Raw genomic sequence first — 21,802 nt, 5'->3', positions numbered from 1 at the left:
GTTTAAGAAAACTGTTCACCAAGTTACACAGTAGATGGCATGTGATGTACACCATATAAAAAGTTCAAAAGCTTATAGTCATTTGGGCAAATTTCAAAGTAATTTCTATAGATACCTAATTAAAGCTTTTGGCTTGGTCACTTGGGTGAGTTTCAAAGCTTATGGTTACTTGGGCCAGTTTGAATGTAATTTCTATAGATAGGTGATTAAAAGCTTGTCACTTGGGCAAGTATTAAAATAATTTCTATAGACAAATGATTAAAAGCTGCATAACCCATGCTTTTCTCAGTTGTGGTTAGTTACAGCCACATAAAACATATCTTGACTCTTAGTCATAGTATGGTACAAGTAAGGATTATGTGGCTTTCAAATAAATTAAATGCATGGGGGGGGGACATAATAATTTATTGTCGATTGAAGTTACTCATGATTCATGCTACTTATAATTGACTAATGCAATGTTAATACTTATAATTGACTAATGCAATGTTAATACTTATGATTGACTAATGCAATGTTAAGACATGGTGAACATTTCTTAGACTTGCAACTTTCCTGTAGGTAAGATATATGTAATGGAACTTACTTGATAGTGATAATGATGTGATGATGATGATAAATATGATAAATGTAAGAAAGATGTCTTTATTTAAGAAGAGTACTCCAGCTTGTTTTGTACATCTAATTTCAATCAAGGTTTTTCTATTATTTAACAAAATGTATTAATTATAGGATATGAATTACTTAGTAGTGCAGGAATGATACAGTTACTTTGAAAGTATGTTGATTTGTTGCATTACTTTAGTAACTTATCGATTCTTGCAAAATTGCTTCCCCCAATTGTTTGACAATATTCTTATTCTATCATGTGTTTTATTTTAGAGTTTGACCTAGAGGAGCTAGAATGGAGTCCAGATGGGACCATGATAATTGTAGGGGGCAGCACTGGAGATCTTTACATTCTGGATGCTGAAACCATGGCAATAATATTCACATTTGTAAGTCTAATTAGTAGCAACTTGAACTTTTAGATATACATGCATGAACATGAACATGCCCTGCTTGAAATGTTAAGTGGGATTTCTGGACATCAAGTGTAATGGTTATGTGCCATTTTGGAACATTCATATAGAGTGAAACCTGTTGATGAGGGACACTCAAGGGAATATCAGACATTGTCATTGATACAGGTTAAACATAGAAATGAAGGAAATGGGTTTTTAAATTCTGTCACTGATATGTATTTTTTGTTTACATACAAGTGACTTTTAAGCAGGAAATGATAATTTCCTCATGCAACTACCCACATAGCTGCCAATCCTCACATATTTGGCATGAATTTCACGAGTTTTGATTCACGAATTCATGCCGCAAGCCAAAAATTCACAAATTCTCAATTATTTTAAATCTTGAATAAAATAACCGATTTCCCATTAAGCACTAGTCATGATATTGGCAGTTGCCAAAATGGTCTGGTACTTCTGGTTGCAATATTAGTAGAACTACAGCTGATTAGTACAGATGGCCCGGTAGCAAGCATTTTAGTCTATTTTAATCTACATGTATAAGAGTAGTTTTACAAATGCTTTTGAGAGAAACTGGGGCCTAACCGGAATTTTGCTCCGCGCATGCATCACCAACACTGATTTGAGTTACCATTCGGCATCACATGTAAGATCTTGAAAATGTCTTCACCACCAAGGAAAAAGAAATGTATTGCTCAAAAAGTGAAGTTTAATTTGGAATATATCAAAAGTTGGCCGTGCATTCTGCCATTAAACATTGATATACATCATGTTTTTTGCACACAGTGTGCCAAAAATTTTAGTGTTGGGCATGTTTGCAAAAAACACGTAGAGCTTGGGAAAATTAAGAATTTGCAGATTTCAGCTCTGGAATATTTTAAGCCATCGGCGGAAGACCTGCAAGCTACCAACACTGAAGCATTATTTTTGAGTTTTCTTGTCAAACACAATCTACCTTTATCAGCTGGAGACTATGCTAAACATTTGTTCCGACAAATGTTCCTGGACTCAAAGATCGCTTCCAAATTTTCCTTTGGAAGAACCAAAAGTGCTGCAGCTCCTGTGCATTCCTCACGGCAACAGTGACAGCGAAAGAGTATTTTCTCCTGTGAGGAAAAATAAGACAGATTTAGGGCCTCCTTAGCTGCAGAAAATTTGTCAGCAATTTTAGTCCCCAAGATCAACCAGCAGGCAAAAGTCTGAACTGTTTAGAATTTTTTACGATCAAGCAGTTGAGGAAGTTCAAGTCTGCCACAGTATTATGTCTTGATAAATAATAACAAGAACAAGTGAAGTTTATGAATACCATAATAAATAGAAATGCAGATGTATTTCTGCATATATGTAGTGTTTTTGTTTTATATTGCGATCTTGATATAGTGTAGTATTGACGGTCAGAGTGGATGGAGTTATTGCCATGGTATTTTTCACTAATTTGTGTCCAAATTCACTAATTTTTATCCCTGTTTTCACTAATTGCGAGCCTGGAAGGTTGGCAGCTATGTACCCAAGATTACTAAATATGGTGGGGCAAGTAAAATATAATGTATGTAGCACAGCTTGTACAGAGAAAAATCCCTAAAATCAACATTTTGAGATCATCACCACATCATTCTTGCCTGGCCTCCATGCTATTAAAGCTGGTCAGTCCTCTATTGTGTGATTGTGATGTCACCATTGCTTTTAATTTCATTTGAAATGCACTGGAATCAAACAAACCCCTAAAGTCTAGATATAGTTTCTGTGTTAGAAAGAGATTGAATCTTCTTTTTGTTTAAACAATGCTTAATTTAACTTCTAAAAGTTAGGTCAGTCTACCAATAATTCCTTGTAAAAAGTACCCCAACAGTTCTTTTGAGTTTTGTGAATTAATGAACTTTCTGTATAATTGAATGCATTGATTACTGCTAGTCCTTGGTATTTGATTACTCCTAATCCTTGGCATTTGATTACTACTAGTCCTTGGCATTTGATTACTGTTAGTCCTTGGCATTTGATTGCTGATAGTCCTTGGCATTTGATAACTGCTAGTCCTTGGCATTTGATTACTGCTAGTCCTTGGCACTTGATTACTGCTAGTCCTTGGCATTTGATTACTGCTTGTCCTTGGCATTTGATTTACTGCTGGTAGTCCTTGGCATTTGATTACTGCTAGTCCTTGGCATTTGATAACTGCTAGTCCTTGGCATTTGATTACTGCTAGTCTTTGGCATTTGATTATTGCTAGTCCTTGGCATTTGATTATTGCTAGTCCTTGGCATTTGATTAAAAGTTGAGTGATATTCACAAGGTAGGAGTAAGAAAATGGTTCACTTACATGCAACTTCATTTTAAAAACAACCTTATGTGTTTTGAAAAGAATTCAAAGCTATAGAGTACATCAGCGATTAAACGATACAGAAAGATCAATGGTATACATGTACAGTAGCTGTGTATGTTGCTTGCTTGACCTGATCTTCCATAAATGCCTTTGTTTAGATCTTTTCAAAAGATACATTACAGATTTGAAAAATTTTGGATTGAAAAGGGATATCAGAAAGGTCAGTGACATACATATACAGTAGCTGTGTACATTACTTGCAATTTTCTATTGGTTTTTGGACCTGGTCTTCCATAAATGCCTTTATTCAGTTCTTTTTTCAAAAGATGCATTGCAGATTTGAAAAATTTTGGATTAAAAAGGGGATATGTAATTAATATAAAACCATATAATCATTTTGTTGTGAGTTGGGTGAAAGAATTTGTCAGTGATGTATTCCTGTGCCATATCAATTTTTTTCTTTCTGTTGAATTGGATGAAAGTCATGAAACTTGGCATACTTTCATTCTGAGGTCTGGTTAGTCCAAAATTGAAAATGGTGATCATTTAACATGCAATTTAGTTGTAATGAAAATTATGTTGTGTTGCTTCTAAAAGGGATCATCTTATCGACATAGGTTTTACATTTGAACACTTGTTAGGATATGTCGGTCATCCTAAATAAAATTTTGCTTATCTGACATTAACATGTCCAGCATGGTGGCTATCTTGAAAATCTTGTTTTAGTTTTTTCCTCCTGAATGGATAGGTAGATCAGCATATTGTCACTATGATACTTCCTATGATGTTTAAGTGATCTGGAATGAAAATGGTGCTTATTTGGTGTTTAGAATGGCCTCTATAGTGGTCAGCTTTAAAATCTTGCTTTTGCTGCATTGATGATCATATGAAGATAGTTTTGCACAAAATGACTTAGTACGTTATATAGTTGGTCCTGAATAGAAGTTAAAAGCAGGACAAATATAACCAACCAATATATTATCATGAAAATCTTATCATGTGGACATATCAACATGGATTTCTTCTTATAAATATTTCTCCATCCAATACATTCCCCAATCACATTACCTTAGTAATATTGGCCAGCTACCTCGTGATTCAACACTAAAAGATGAAAATCATCTTTTTCTCATAGACAAAAGGCAATAACTTTTGCCCATTATCTCCCCTTGCCACTGCCAGGTGTCACTGCTTTTTTTTTAAGCATAGCTGCTAAACTGTTATTTTAAATCAAGAATCCAAGTCGTCTTGGTGTTAAAATTGGACCATGCAACTTTAATTTTGGATTAATTGTGTTTGACAATCATTCTTCTACAAGTTGCATACATGATTTTTACAATTTCTTCAAAATTTCAGTGACTTTGTCACCTTTTTGGACTTTGTCTATGTAACACCACATGTCAACACGCTATCGTTGAACTCCTCATTTATAAGTTCATGCGACAGTGACTATTTTTGTTTACTCTGGGAGTAATGGGGGTGGTATTAGTGAGTTAGTAACATGGTGAATTAATAATTTATGCTTTGTTTCTATCCTTGTGTCATTTCCATAGACATGTCAACTAGATACATGAAATACAAAAAGCAAAGGAAGACAACCATGACTCTTGCATTGTATGTACTAAGTGTCTTTGCCATGTAGCATGTGTAATAAGTGGATGGAGGATGTGTGGGCTACAGTAGTTCAGAAGGCAGGAAAAGGGAAGGAAAGACAGAATAAATAGAGGAAAGATAACATTGACATCTTCAGTATCCCAAAGTCAACTCAATTGCGCATGTTGTGCTGGAAGCTGGGATTCCTTCCCCCAAAGCTTGTCACTGTCAGCCACATCAACATCAGCCATAGGATATATGATAATATTGAGTTGGTATAACTGTCCGCATTTGAACAGATGCATTATCTGGTCTAGGAACAATGATTCTGTTATTGACATCAGGGTAAATATTACCTTTATTTCTATTGCTTGCTTCCTCACCTTTATCCAACCCATTGGCTGAGTGTCCTCCCCAATTTTAGGCTGCCCATTGGGCGTAAGTCCCCCTGGATGTCTGAAATTTGCCTTCAGGGTATGTATTGGATCCATTGGATCGAGTTCATAATACAACCTGGCCATCCAGCCTTCTAAGCATGGGGACCTTTTTGATAAAACGGTCTGGCCAACTAGGATTTATGGGGATTTTGGTGACATACCCTTTCTATGAGAGATTTCAGTGAGAAATCTGTCTGTCCAGCTTGACCCTTGGAGTGAACAATACTGGTGATAGCCAGAGGGTCTTTTAATACCAGCATCCAGGCTGACTATTCACTGGGCAAACAAGCCAGCATTTCCGGACTTCCATATGTTCATTCCTTATCCACAGGGTAGAGTTAGTGACATTTTCAAAGGGGACAGAATTGAGTCAGCAGTGCTACCTGGCATGATTTGTACAGAGCTACAAGTGGAACCCGATCAGGACTCAGCACACGGTGATTGTGACGAAACTCCTTCAGATCAGACGTACTAAGATCCGATCATGGAATGGACTAGATTTAGCTTCAAGGCCACAGTCAAGGAAATTTATGGGGTGTTGGCAACTTCACAGACCTGCCAACCCTTAAAATTTTGCTCTAAGTCTTATGAAAAAGACTGTTAGAATGCAGACTTACAGAATGAAAGCAAAAACTATGGAAACATGATTGTTACAGTAAAATTTGGATACTTGGTTCATCCGTGTTTGATTTGTATATGTGTTTCATAATAGCTTTAGTGAAGTTAGTCATGGAGCCTAACTAGCTTTACAGTAGTACCTCAGATGCTTTAAACTGCACATATTTTTTCATGCAAAGCATCTACATGATCAAACCGTTGATTATGAATTTGTTTAAAATTTGCATACAACAATACATGTTGAAGACAAAAGGGAAATTAAGCCTCTTAAAAATTGTTAATTATTACAGAAGAATAAAAAGGAATTTTCAGATTCTTGTAAATACAAGCATGAAGTGACACAATTATGTTTATTGGACATCATGTGTCAATTTGCGTAGGTCTCGTGATGGTATATGATTGCCATCATCATGTAAAATTTTGAAAAAATTCAAAGAATCTGGTAGGTCCAGTTGCGGCAGGCCGAATGACCACCAGACCTTACTGAAACAATCAACACAGCTATCCAGCTATGCTGGATTTGCCAGACAATAATTATCTTCCTAACTATATATAGGGGTAACAGATCAAGTCACCCTATGCTGTGTTGCTTAAGAGAATGGGTTATCGTTTGCATGGTGAATCCACCCATCATTCCCTAGGGTACCTGAGGTAGAGGTTGGAAGCTTAGCATTCCCTCCTTCTGTTACCTATTCTCCTAATGTAATATGATTGGGGAACATATTTGAAAGAGAAAGCAAATTTTTAAGTAAATTATGTTTCTCCAAGAATATTTACCCAATCATATTACTTAAAAACCCTCCCAACCACCTGGCCATGTGAGCATCCTCTTTAGTATATCACTCAGCTTAAAAACTAATAACACATGGTGTTGACAAGGGGAGGTAATGAGCAGGAATTATTGCCCTTTGTCTACATGACATAAAGAAGATTTTTGTCTTTTAATAGAGCTGGATTCACAAGGTAGCAGGCTGTTATTCCTAAACATAATGTGATTGGGTAGGTATTCTCAGAGAAACAGAAATTACTTACAAATTTGCTTTCTTCTGAATATGTGGACATATCAACATGGATTTCGTCATATGACTATTTAATCTGAATGTGTAATAAACACTTCATGCTTTATTACAACGATAATGATTTAACTTCCAAAATGCCTGTCATGATGGCTATATTGAAAATCTTATGACTACTTCTCCAGACTGCATGTATGTATCAGCATGGGCTATACATGAACACACAATGACAATACACCACTCCCTCTATAACTCGGACACAACAGGGTCCAAAAATATGGACTATAAGTGAGGACATGAGTTACAGAAGGACTTATATAAAAATCTAATAAAGAGATGGCGGGATTGATGGATGGAAGGAAAGGTAGAGGTGGGTGGCAGGTTACACTGTTGAATACTCTTTTTATAATCATGTTGAAATTAACTGTGAATAAATATCTCTTGAATTTTTTTAATTCTTGTCGCTAGATAGATATATAGATAGTTTTTGTTACAGTTGAATGTAAACTAAAAATTCGCAAAGGTTGAACATTACCAAACTTGAATTTAATGAGTCTAAGAAATTTAAAAAAAATGAGAACATGATAATATTTGTAGTTTGTGACATTCTGATTCATTGAGCATATTTCTTCTGACAATGAATTTTGTTTTATTCCATTTTGGCACGGGAATCTCCATAACCATCCATGGCTTTCCATGAAATCCATGAAAGCAGAGTCAGTATCTTTTTGCCATTTTTTGTGTCTGGACCTCAAGAGTTGTTCCAGAGATAGGAACACCTTGTTCACGTTGCTGTGTGAGCCAGATGTACATGGCATCATCAGTTCCATATCATTTTCAATCTTTGCCTATTTTCATTTGAACCCATCATTAAAATCAATATCATGCAAGTAATCCTGAAATTTCTGCCCTTGCTTGAGTCAACCTCTGAGTGTTGACTCTGCAATTATAAATTCACTACAAACTTTCAATCTCTCTTTGCAGTTATGAATTCACTACAAACTTTCAATCTCTCTTTGCAATTATGAAACCTATCTATGATGCAAAGCTTTTCTTTTACTGAGTACACTCTTGATTCCTTTACTCTCCATGATCACTGTTACAAATAATTAGGATACATTAATGATATTAAGTTTGTAATATTTGATACCATGTTGAAACAATTGGTTGAATAATATTGATTGATTTTGAGACATGTTAATGACCACAAGAGCTTATGCAGGTAGGATTTACATGTCTTTGAACTATTTTGTTATATCTTCCTTACTTGATTCGATGCAAAAAATATGCATGTAGGATTTTGCATGTCTTTGAAATATTTTATTGTAATTTCCTTACTTGGTTTGATGCAAAAGATGTGTTTCTTCTTTAACTGTATTTACAACCAAGCATCAGACAATGCAGTGGTTGACAAAAGATTCTCACAGTTTAATAAACATCAAAAAATGAAAGCTGCCATGATGTTTGCTGGGCTTGGTGGTGTTATCAGACGCAATCAGTTGACCAGTAAATAATGTCTGCTTTATTAGCTGGAAATTGAAAGGGTATGAAATTGTACATGCGTTCAACTTTAAAATTTTTTTATAAAAGTGACTCGCGACCATTGCAGGCCTACTGCACTTAGTTATCGGGTTTTACATGTGTATGGGGGTTTTCTTATGAACTTTTATTAATTTCCTATTTTTTATTAAAATATTTTACTATTATGGAAAAGCAAGTTCACAAACGCAATTTGTTCTCTGCACTTTGCGCAAAAACAATTTATTATCATTTTGGGGAAGAGATCATGTATGAATTCGAATATCATACGATTGTGGCATGGTTCCTGAAATTTTAAATACTTGTATGTGTATAAGTATGAGGAATAGTGTGTAAAATGTTTATTATCATTTTGTGGAAGAGTTCGTGTACAAATTCGACTCTAATACGATTGTGGCTTGGCTTTTGAAATTTAACAATTTCACCAGGTTCTTGAAGTGTTATGCCAAAATAAACATTATCTCAAATGTTACTTATTACTGATCCATAGCTGCCAACCCTCACGAATTTGCCGTGAATTTCATGACTTTTTCAGCGATTCACGGATTCATGCTGAAGCCAAAAATTCACGAATTCTCCAATTCTCAACTATTTTAAATCTTTAATAAAATAACCGATTTCCCGTTAAGCGCTAGTCATGATATTCGCAGTTGCTGAAACGTTCCGGTACTGCTGGCTGCGATATTAGTAGATCTACAGCTGATTAGTACAGTTGGCCCGGTAGCAAGCATTTTAGCCTATTTTAATCTATATGTATAAGAGTAGTTTTACAAATGCTTTTGAGAGAAACTGGGGCCTAACCAGAATTTTGTTCCGTGCATGCATCAACAACACTGATTTGAGTTACTGTTCAGCATCACATGTAAGATCTTGAAAATGTTTTCACCACCAAGGAAAAAGAAATGTATTGCTCAAAAAGTGAAGTTTAATTTGGAATATATCAAAATATGGCCGTGCATTCTGCCATTAAACATTGATATTCATCATGCTTTTTGCACTCAGTGTGCCATCGCAGAGACGATGTGAGGAAGCACATTGGTTGCAAAAATCACGTAGAAGTTGGGAAAATTAAGAATTCGCAGATTTCAGCTCTGGAATATTTTAAGCCATCGGCGGAAGACCTGCAAGCTACCAATGCTGAAGCATTATTTTTGAGTTTTCTTGTCAAACACAATCTACCTTTATCAGCTGAAGACTATGCTAAACATTTGTTCTGACAAATGTTCCCGGACTCGCAAATCGCTTCCAAATTTTCCTTTGGAAGAACCAAAAGTGCTGCAGCTTTTGTGCATTCCTCACAGCAACAGTGACAGCGAAAGAGTATTTTCTCTATTGAGGAAAAATAAGACAGACTTTAGGGCCTCCTTAGCTGCAGAAAATTTGTCAGCAATTTTAGTCATCAAGATCAACCAGCAGGCAAGAAGTCAGAACTATCTAGAAAACAAATTTACGATCAAGCAGTTGAGGAAGTTCAAGTCTGCCACAGTATCATGTCTTGAGAAAAAAATATTTCTGCATATATGTAGTGTTTTAGTTTTATATTGCGATCTTGATATAGTGTAGTATTGATGGTCAGAGTGGATGGAGCTATTGTCATGGTATTTTTCACAAATTCATGTCCAAATTCACGACTTTTTATCCCTATTTTCACTAATTGTGAGCCTGGAAGGTTGGCAGCTATGCTGATCCATGAGTTAAGCCAATAAGTTGTCTTTGTGATTGCCTTTTATTTAATTCTGTATACAATCATTGCTCAAACAATAGCCGACATGTGTTTCTTCTTTCAGCAGAAAATGTGGTGGTTGATAAAAGATTCTCACAATTTAATAAACATAAAAAAATGAAAGCTGCCAAGATGTTTGCTGGGCTTGGCAGTGTTATTAGATGCAATCAGTTGACCAGTAAATAATGTCTGCTTTATTAGCTGGAAATTGAAAGGGTATGAAATTGTACATGTGTTTAGCTTAAAATGTTTTTAAAATGTGACTCATGACCATTGCAGGCCTATTGCACTCAGTTCTCAGGCTTTACATGGGTATGGTGTTTGTTTATGAACTCGTCATTAATTTCTTTTTTTAAAATAATTTTTCTTTATCGTTATCCAAAAACAAGTTCACAAACACAAGTCGTTCTCTGCACTTTGCGCTATGATTAGTATAGTAGTTTTCACACATTTCTTTCAATATTCACAAAATCTGAAGTAAAAGTTATATGCACACTGAAAGCATGTGTTGATTGTTAATTATTCTAGCTGTAGTCATTCAAACAAATAGGCGTACAAGTGATAATTATTGGAAATTCGCAATGGATAAATGTACACGGAAACGCATATGAGAAAATTTTACTAGTATGAAATTTGTATAGACACTGTTCATAGACCTTGGAACATAATTTAAACATACAGGTGCTTCGTCTTTCTTAGCCTAATTTTGCCGTTAATTTTTCTCAATGAATTCAGACACATAATGATGTGTGACAAAATTATTGAATAGTTTAAATATGTATGCAATTTTGGCAATGGAATTACATATATTATGGATTAATTGCAAGCCCTGACGGTACGATATCAGAGAGCAAGTAAACGGTGCTGATACTCTTTTCATGCTGTATATTAGACGTTGAATTCAGACACAATGATCTGGGAAAAAAATTGATTGAATATTGTAAATCTGTGTGCAATTTTTCAATGGAATTACATGCATTTTAGATGAACTGCATGCCACGATGGCACGATAGTAAACTTTGTTGATTTCCTATGCTTCATACACGTCAGATATGAATACATGCATATGTGCCAATGAGCTGTTCTGAAAAATAGTAAAATACTGTAAAACCCCACATTAATGCAACCCCGATATTAACGCGATCCAATTTTTTGGACCCCAATTATCGCGTTATAGCGGGGTTCCACTGTACCTGGATATAAAATGTTAAAATGCACAAGCCACCAATACCACACTTGCATTTCATTCTTAAGACAAGAAGACTCTTTTAATAATTGAAGATATTAACTGCTTTGAAGTTACATATAGCTTTCTTACTATATTTACATATACATACACATGCTTCTCACAAATACAGACCCCTCTGGAAAGGCCACCCATCCTATACGGACACTTTCCCAGTGCACAAGTGGTGGCCATATTAGAGGGGGGCCACTGTAACAGAATTTTTCACTGATCTCTATTCTGCCATATATTATTATTTACAGTGTATTGGTAATAAATTTTCCCAATACAATTGGACAAAATATGGAGATATCAGAGCTTGAGTTATCGAGGGAATGGTGCATCTGGCAAGTCCTGAATGAAAATGGTGCTGATCTGATTATCTCAAAAATTGTGTTAGCACTATTCCTCTTAAAAGAATAGTTGCATTGACTGGTGTTTTCACTAAAATGCCTCTTGCTGTGTGTAAAACTGATACAGCTCTGATCAACAACATTTATACACCATCATGACCCATTCTGAAAACCAGACTTACTAAAGTTCACTACGTGGATTTTTTTTGTACATCACTGATTACACATGCTACATGGCAAAGACAATGTACACTTAGTACATACAAAACATTGACCTGTACATATATAAAGATTTTTAACCATATTTTATATTCCATTCTTTTCCAAAAACAAGTTGATAGATATCACTCCTACTTTGTTTTCAAGGTCATAGGTCCTGACTATGCATTATGGGCTGTTTTACAGCATGATAATGCAAACAAGGATAAATGGATTTATATAAAACATGATTTGTGGATATATCAGAAGAATGCCTTGTTTTGTTTTTTTTGAAGATAACAATTATGGATTAAATCCAAACTATGTGGGTATTTCTTGAAAGTATCTGTGATGAGGCCATTGGTATCAGGTTCACAGGGGTTTTCCTAGACCTTTTTTTTGTGGGGTGGGGGGGTCAATTTCAGCTCTATTCCCAATCCCAAATTATGTATATTTTCTCAGTTCTTTCCTGAAAATTCACAATTAGGAAGAACTAGGTTGAGGTTCTGAATACAGATGTGACATTGCTCAGGAACCTCTTTTTATGACAATTCAGTCCACTTAACAAGAAACCTTTCTGGCAGCATGATAGCATTAAAATGTGCTTAGGTCAATGATACATGTGCAGTCTTGGTTTTCTTTTATTCTAAACATTCCCAGATTAGTGCATTTAAGTGAAAATGTTCAGAGGTCCCATTGTTCACTTCAGAAATGGTATGAAATTCCCAGGGGTCCAGGCCTAAAGTTATGACAGATTTTTGCAGTGCATTATTCATGCGACGTATTAGGAAACTTGTTTTTGTTGACAAATTTGATGTATTGGAGTTTCTTGAGAATATTGAAGATAATTTAATTACTCAGAAATGAAAACTGATATAAAGGAGAAGAAATAGACTTTCAGCTTTTTCTTTTTGGCCTATAGGTGATCAGTCCCTTTGATGGGGTTCCTATTTTCTAATATTTAAAATTGCCTCAAAGATGGCCTTGGAAAGGATTTGACATTTGAAACATAAGCATCATCAGATTGCAGCATCAGAACTAAATCAAGGCTTTATTCGACCGGCACTTTGATTTTTTGACAAATGAGATGATGGTTTGATCAAGTTCATTTTATGCCTGCTTTTTAAACTCAACCAATCAGTTTATTTTGATCTTTATAACTTTTCAAATGGGAATCTTGTGTGAGGTTTCCATGACCAAACTTCAAACTGTATTCAATATTACCGTGTGGAAAACTGCATATAGAAATTCCTTCTTTCAGAATCTTGTTCCTGAAGAAGATAAAGTGGATAGAAAGGCCTTCAGAAGAATAGTTTTCTCAGGTAAGTTATCAGGTCCATTTTCCTTTCATTTACCTCATCACATTCTCATTGTAAAATTTGAAGTGCAAGAATCAATTGTGACCAGGGTCAGTATAGGATAAAATATTTTACCTGCTAACAAGGCCAGCTAAGTTTGGTAATCACCAGACCCCCAGTATTGCCCTAAGGATTTGTTTGATGCTATTGTCTATTCACCCTGTCACAACTTTTAGTGGTCACTTTGTTTTCAGTAGAATTATTATTATTATTATTGGTTCTAAGTTTGTGGGTGTCCTATGTTTGGGGATGTGACTCTTGTGTGATTCTCATATGAAATCTCACCTTTTGCTTTCAGGTCACTCATGTGAAATCTCACCATTTGCTTTCAAGTCCCTTGTGTGAAATCTTAACTTTTGCTTTCAAGTCCCTCATGTGAAATCTAAACATTTGCTTTCAAGTCCATCATGTGAATCTCACCACTTGCTTTCAATTCCCTCATGTCATAATCTCAATATTTTGCTTTCAAGTCCCTCATATGAGATCGCACCATTTACTTTCAGGTTGTTGGTTTGACTTCTGAAGGATATATGAATTTGATCTTAACCATTCAGGGAAGGAAGCAACAATATTTTCTACTCAATCTCAGTCATCCTGGATCTATTGAATTATCTAGTCATCCCTCCAACAAATTAATTCAAGACCAGATTAAATACTTCCTCTTGACATTAGGACAGTTGCAATTAGTATATTTGTTTTAATATAATGTTTTCTATCCAGTCACAACTCGAGTCATGCTGGTAGAGGTCGGAGATGACTTTCTTCTTCAGATTTTTACTTTGGAGACCTTCTTTCCAAATAGATTACTTGACTTCCGGATGCACAAGAGTGAACTTTTTCTCCAGACCACATCAGTATACTGACCTTGTGCTCACCCTGGCTTTTATCTCACTCTCGACTCAGAGCTGTTGCACATACATCAGGAGACAAGATGAGGCCAACTCAAGGGTAACAAGTAACTCCCTTGACCCATTTATACATCCATGAGATGTGGTGTTAGACAAATGACAGACAGATGCAGGTGAGATGCGGTTTTAAACAAATGACAGACAGAAGCAGATGAGACGCAGTGTTAAACAAATAATGTTTGTCTTTATGGTATGTCATGACAGATGAGGTGAGACAGTATTAGACAAAACAATGCTCATATTTATGATAAGTTGTGACATATGTGGATGTTAGATACTGTGAATTAAACGAAGACATGAAAATGAGTCAATCGTAATCAGACATTTCTACATCAGCTGACTCATAAAATATCTCATTAGGATATTTAATTTGAAGGAAAATATCATGGAACTATTCATCCAAGTTTTGATTAAAGTTATTTTGTGAATTACAATAGTTTGGTTGAGTAGACCTAGACACATTAACTTCAGGTTGTCTTCTGTCTTGTTCTCAGTGACAATAATTTGCCAGAACTGTTAGTTATATATTATATAGTGGACTCTGAGGAATTTGGTAGCACTTTAGTATGCAGCAGTGGCTTAGCAGATATGAAATGAACACTGCGATGCTTGTGAGGTAGGACAGGAACATGAGAGTGATGCTTATTCACACGACTGGCTGATGCTTTTCACTCAATATCTCAGCATTGGTTTCCCAAGAAATCTTGCTAGCTCTGCTTAGTCATTTTCAGTTTCAGGGCTTCAGATATCAACTGGTACCATACATACAAACTAACAAATGCAGTGGTAGGTCTGGGTCTGTGTGGTTTGCAGTTGGACTTGAGAGTGAGTACATATATTTATAAAAGGTCACAGCTGCATGTATGGTGCTTGGCAGTAGTAAAAGGAATCATTGCTCTAACAATATGATGTTAAGTCATGAATTTACTTTGGTACCAGCTTAAACTTTTTGTAATACAAATTTATATATATCTCCCGAAAACCCCAATTTAAAAAAAATATCTTTTTGGGATGATGTTCTTTCAACAATGAAGACCTTCCAAAGTTTGAAATTTGAGGACCTGTTAATATCCCATATCATACAGAATTATGAATTATTACTCGTACAATCTGGGAAAAGTATTCAGTACTGTTGCACGCATGGTCATAATAGTATGAAGGGCCGATAAAGTAGTCAAAACTGCCCTGAAGTCACCCATTTTGAAATGGAGGATTCTATGTACTGATTTCAAATGTTATATGAATTAGCATGTTCTTCATATTTGGCAAAATCATTGGAATGAAAACTCAACAAGCAAGTATCATACTCCTATGGTATCACTTGTATGCATCAAATCACAAGTGGTGTTGTGTTAATCGTGTATCAGACACACATACCTGATTCATGCATACCTTCTGAAGGGTTAACCTTGACCAGAATGCATATCCTGCCAGCATCTACTGAAGGGTTAACCTCGACCAGAATGCATACCCTGCCAGCATCTACTGAAGGGTTAATCTTGACCAGAATGCATACCCTGCCAGCATCTACTGAAGGGTTAACCTTGACCAGATTGCATACCCTGTCAGCATCTACTGAAGGGTTAACCTTGACCAGAATGCATACCCTGCCAGCATCTACTGAAGGGTTAACCTTGACCAGAATGCATACCCTGTCAGCATCTACTGAAGGGTTAACCTTGACCAGAATGCATACCCTGTCAGCATCTACTGAAGGGTTAACCTTGACCAGAATGCATACCCTGCCAGCATCTACTGAAGGGTTAACCTTGACCAGAATGCATACCCTGCCAGCATCTACGGAAGGGTTAACCTCAACCAGAATGCATACCCTGCCAGCATCTACTGTCAGTGGAACACATTCTTGTTGAGTGTATCAACTTTCAGACTGCACGGTTTTTGTATGAAAATTCTTATGAAGAAACTTCATGATAATGTGTAGCATCTGAGAATTTTTTTTGACTTTTTGAAGGAATGTGGTTTATATGACAAATTTTGACCAAGTCGTTTTATTATTTTACGTCTTACCTTTATCCTTTGTTTATACCTTTAAAGAATTATTAATGTTTTTACCTTATAAACTTTATCATTGAGTACTTCAGGTTTATCTATTGATAAGGCTTTATCTTCCTAGAGTTTTTATGCAGTTCTTTATATTTACATAAACTTTTCTTTTAATTGGCACAATATACCCATTAATGTGCTGGCCTGCTGTTAAACCCTACAACTGCATCTTTAACTTTGGTGTGGTACAACATCTAAAGCTTTATTGAAGGGTTGGCTAATTTATTATTAATCCTGGGTCACAATATCATAGCACTAGTTTAGTTATAAACAAATTTTTTAAAACCATTTACACACTTGCTCCATGTATATTTTCCTGTCTGTAGATAAGATGCTATGCTGTTATACCTTTCAAAGTTTTCTTTAAATCTCTAGGTCAGCAAAGGTTAGAAAATTGGGGGGGGGGGTGAATTGTGGCTAGTATCTAGCCATGACAGGTCTTCCATAAATATTGGCTTGAGACATCTGTTACCAGAAATGGTAATGCTCATTTTATTTTTGTTAAATCACATCTGTTTAACAGGTAAACTGAAAGGACAGCATTCTTGACCCCCAACCTGTATTGCCAGCTTTTAACTGAACTTTATTGATTTACATTTGTATTTAATAAATAGCCATTATAAATATCCTGGAAACAATTTGTCTATGCAATATAGAAAGTTGCACATAATTATTGGATCTTATTTGTGGGATCTCAGGCAAAATGAAACCTTTGCAAAAACTATGTCATAAAATGTGTGTGTGTGTGTGATTTAAATGATTTATACTTGCATTACAATTTATATCATCTGCAATGAGTCAATGCGGAAACAAACCTCAAACTAATGCTGGGCATACTTGTTTAGAACATTGTGAAGATTTTATTTCTCCAAACTATAAACTTAATCTGATTGGTACCGTATATAGGCACTTACAAGTCAGATGAAATAGCAGACTACACAGATCCCAATCTGCTGTCACTCTGGAAGATATACATAAATGTAGTTTGTTAGGAGTAAATCGTCTAACAAACAACATGTGACTGCAGGTGAGGGTGTGTGCTTGCAGTTGGACTGGATTTAAAAGTGAGTAAATATGGTAGTTGCTGGAATCCAGGTAAATTGTGCGATGGTATTATTACATACAAAAGCTCTGTACATACATGTGATTGTCTTCTCTTTGGCATTTTTAGGCGAGCAGCTGTGAGGAATTTGTATTCAGTATTTGGTTACAAGGTTTTTCCACTATTAACTCCATTCATCTTGGAAAGTTCTACTTAGTGCTTACAAGACAGGATAATAATAAAATTGTACTTGAGAACTTCAGATTTGTATTAATTTTGGATGCTTTTGCCATTATTTTCAGCGTATTATGACTTGGTGATACTGACTGCGACTAAACAGGTGATTGTTCTGAAAGAAATTAACCGAGACCTTTTTGGTGAGTATCTACACAGGCATCATTGGTATGTATCTAAACAGTAATCTTTGGTGTGTATCTACACAGCAATCTTTGGTATATATCTACACAGTACTGTTTGGTGTGTATCTAAATAGTAATCTTTTTTGTGTATCGACACAGTGATCTTTGGTGGATATCTACACAGTGATCATAGGTGTGTATCTACACAGTAATCTTTGGTATATATCCACAGAGTATTGTTTGGTGTGTATCTACACAGTAATCTTTTGTGTGTATCTACAGTGATCATTGGTGTGTTTCTACACAGTAATCTTTGGTATATATCTATCAAGTATTTTTTGGTGTGTATCTGCACAGAAATTCTTGGTATATATTTACAGAGTATTGTTTGATGTGTATGTACACAGTAATCTTTTGTGTGTATCTACACAGTGATCATTGGTGTGCATCTACATAGTAATCTTTGGTGCATATCTACACAGTAATCTTTGGTGTGCATATACATTAGAGGTGTACAGTATACTGGTTTACCGTGTTATTTTTTTTCTGGTAGTACATACCACTGTGCTTCTTCACCATACCATTACTTCTATATTTTCTGTGAGTAACTAATGTACAAAAATTCCCAAGCAATATTGTTTTCTAATTTCATGAGAAAAATAATTATTTTTGTACAAAACAGTTGAATTTGACACAAATTATATTTTAACATTGCAATTATATTTATGCTCTTTTAATCAGATGTTTGTTTGATGTATGCCAACATTGCCAAATGGTATTTTGTGAAAGATATTCGTAACAGCTTTTGGAAAAAAATTATATTTTAAAAAGAAAATGTCATTTTTAAGTCATTCATGATAATGTCTTAAGCACATGTATTCCTTTCTAATTCTGCGAATCATTCTAAGATTTCCAAGAGAGTTTTTGTTTATGCAATTTCTCAAGTTCATGAATATTTTCTTTTTTATTAAGTAAGTGTGTCTTACGTTTACTGGCCCTCTCTGACAAATATCTTGCCTGGGTACTGGGCTCCCATTCAGAATTTCCCTGGCTATTACATTAATAGTGTCGATGTAGGATGGAGTGTCAACACTTCTGTTTTTATCAACAGGCTATCCAATGTCAGCAGAATGTCTTTCACAGGGTGTAGGTTATAATGGAAGCTTCACTCATCTCACTTTAGTTAGTGTTAGTGGCAGCTGAATTTCTGTTTTGTTTATTTTCTTTTATCTCAAGAAATTTTTTTTCTAGATAATACAATCATTATAATATAGCTTTATTTTCCAGATAACAAAATGGATATAATGTAGCTTTAATTTGCTTTAAATAAGGGCAAGATATTTTTCCAGCTATTGACAAACATAATTTTATTTTTTGAAACAAGTCAGAACCATTCCTCCTACAGAACCATTCCACCTAACATTAAATTGTTGGACCCTTGCATAATTGGGGTATACCATGGTACTTGTTGCAGTATGTTCAGAAATACCACAGTACTATATTTATCATTGTACTGTGCTATAATCTACACAGTGATCTTTGGTGGGTATCTACACAGTGATCTTAATATATATATATATATATATATATATATATATATATACACACACACACAACAAGCTCTTTATTTGTATGAAATTTATTAGAAATTCAGTCCTAATTAATTTGCTTCCATTTTAATGTAAATAAAACTGAAGTCAGGATATACTAACTCCTTTGGAAGCTGTTATACCATTTAAGATTTTTGATAACTTAATCTCACTTACTTAAAATGCTGTTGTAAATACAGTGATTTCTGTACAGTCCAAACCCTGACTACCTCAAAATCTTTTTCAGCTTGAAAACCACCTCGGTTCTTAATATAAAATTTCTGCTCACAAGTTCTGTCTTTTATATATAGTTCGTATCAGCTTTAAAAAACCTTGAATTTGATGGGTTGCCTAGAGAAGTCCTTAAATTTGCAATTCTTTTTAAAGTTGATAAATTTGAGGAAAAAAATTAATTTTGCCCTATTCTCCTTGGATTTATCTGAGGGAATACACCATTTTGAACTTTATAAAATATATACCCTATTTGCCGGCCTGTAAGTCGATGCAGAGTATAAGTCGAATCCACAAATTTGGCAAATTTTCCATCCTTCATCCATATATAAGTCGATGCTGAGTATAAGACAAAGCCAGATCAATACTGTGGATTGTTTTCCACTTCACTCCATACGGCATTGTGAATTTTATCCTATCTGTAACTCATTAACCTTTCCAGTCAGGATCATTAAATATAACTAAAAGTACCTAATTTGTTTCACATGAAGTATTTTAAATGTATTATGTACTTTTAGCTACATATAATGATGCTGACCCAAACATTTATTGAGTTACAGATAAAACACGCAATGCTATGTGGAATTAAATTATAATAACTTCCGGTTTCATAAATATTAAAAGTATCACTGCATGCTATTTCAGATTACCAGCAATAGGGAAGTTGCATCATTAATACTGAAATGCTTGGGGGGGGGGAGAGCATTTTTCTTGCTTCTTGTGATCAAAATAAAATATGGTCCGATTTATGAGAGAGTTCGAGAGAGAGTTCGAGAGAGAGAGAGAGTTCAGCTTTTCATTAAGAATTTTTGTTGCTATTTTTTACCTTATTGCCCATGTGTTTTTAAAGCTTTTGTCAAAGAGAGAAAACATTAATAAATGAAACAGTTAATGTAAACTATGAAAATACGTACCATACTCCTTCAGAGTTTAAATATCCACAGTAGTTATATCCATTAGGTTAACTCCCAAGAAAGACCATTTTGCATGCTAATTTTCTTTGCAAGTATAACCCCTCCATTCCCAACAAATAAGATTTTGATCAAAGTGCATGTATTCTTCTTGTACTTAGGTGGCAATTGTTTTTGATCATTGCTCATGCTAGATGTATGTTCAATTGCTGTCAGTTCCATCAGAAATTTAAAAAAATGACACTGGCTGAGAAATTTACATGAGTTACCACCTGGCATTTCCTTGCACTATATGGTACATTATGCATAATACCCATGGGTAGCCTCATTTCTCTATTGTTATCCTTGCTAATCTGATATGGTCTGCATAATCTTGACCTCAAGCAGGTGTTAGTTTGGAATGATTGATTACAGCCGTAGCATATTTAATTAGTGTGTAAATACCACTACTAAACAATGTGATTCTTTTAATACTGGAAGTGGCATTAAAACTAGAAGGAATTGTTTACCCAGTGGTATTAATTAATAATGGAATATGGTACTGCACTTGTACACGAATAAGATCAGTCATCAGGTAAGTGAATACTATAGATTTACAATCGTGAAGACATATGTCTCTCTGTCTCTCTCACAATGGGGCATATGTTTTATTTGATCATTAGGTGCAAGAAGAAAATTGTGGTGGAATATGTCTTTGTCATGGTTATTCATCTTCTAACTTGTCAATTCTAACACTCATATATATAATCAAGTTTAAACAACGTATATTACTGATGATCATGTAATTGTTTAAAATACTCATTGTGGGATCCTATATTTTTTCAAACACGCTCTCCCCAAAATGAAATATTTTTACACTTTTTTTCTCGTACTCTTGGAGAATTATTTTCCATATGAAAAATATAATAAATCGATTCGTATGACATAATCCATATATAAGTCGATTCTGAGTATAAGACGAAGCTAAGATTTTTTGGTCAAAAAGTATTGTTTTATAGGCTGGCAAATACAGTAACTTTAAAAGTTAAGAACTTTTGTTAATGTAGTTAAAAAACATAAGTGAATTTGGATAAAACTGAATGAACTGAAAGAAACCTGACTAACACAAGCAGGTACCAGATGGAATAGTATCCCTTAGTTGTAATGGTGTAATGTGTTTTACTTGTCTATGAAGTGATCAGCAATGTAATGTATGGAGAAAGTTCTGTTTCCTTAAGAAAAATGCTCCTTGACAGATATCCTTGGAATGCAATCTCATGGCTGTGGGAACCATGTATACAATACACTAATTTT

At 34.9% G+C, this 21,802-nt stretch overlaps 1 protein-coding gene across 1 annotated transcript in view; it reads left to right on the top strand.

The window, feature by feature from the left end:
- Positions 1–21,802, top strand: part of LOC149808394 (kinetochore-associated protein 1-like) — a 221,977-nt gene that overhangs the window by 3,360 nt on the left and 196,815 nt on the right. Inside the window, exons 4-6 of the mRNA XM_089976616.1 lie at positions 883–998; positions 13,309–13,369; positions 17,722–17,796. Of these exons, the coding sequence (XP_089832742.1) occupies positions 883–998; positions 13,309–13,369; positions 17,722–17,796 (252 nt within the window). The remainder of the gene's footprint in view (positions 1–882; positions 999–13,308; positions 13,370–17,721; positions 17,797–21,802) is intronic.

The sequence above is a fragment of the Sinohyriopsis cumingii genome, chromosome 1 (assembly GCF_028554795.1).
Source record: "Sinohyriopsis cumingii isolate HCF-2022 chromosome 1, ASM2855479v2, whole genome shotgun sequence".
NCBI classification, from domain to species: Eukaryota; Metazoa; Mollusca; class Bivalvia; order Unionida; family Unionidae; genus Sinohyriopsis; species Sinohyriopsis cumingii.
The sequence above is the reverse complement of the archived record's forward strand: the minus strand, read 5'-3'. Positions and strand labels throughout refer to the sequence as shown.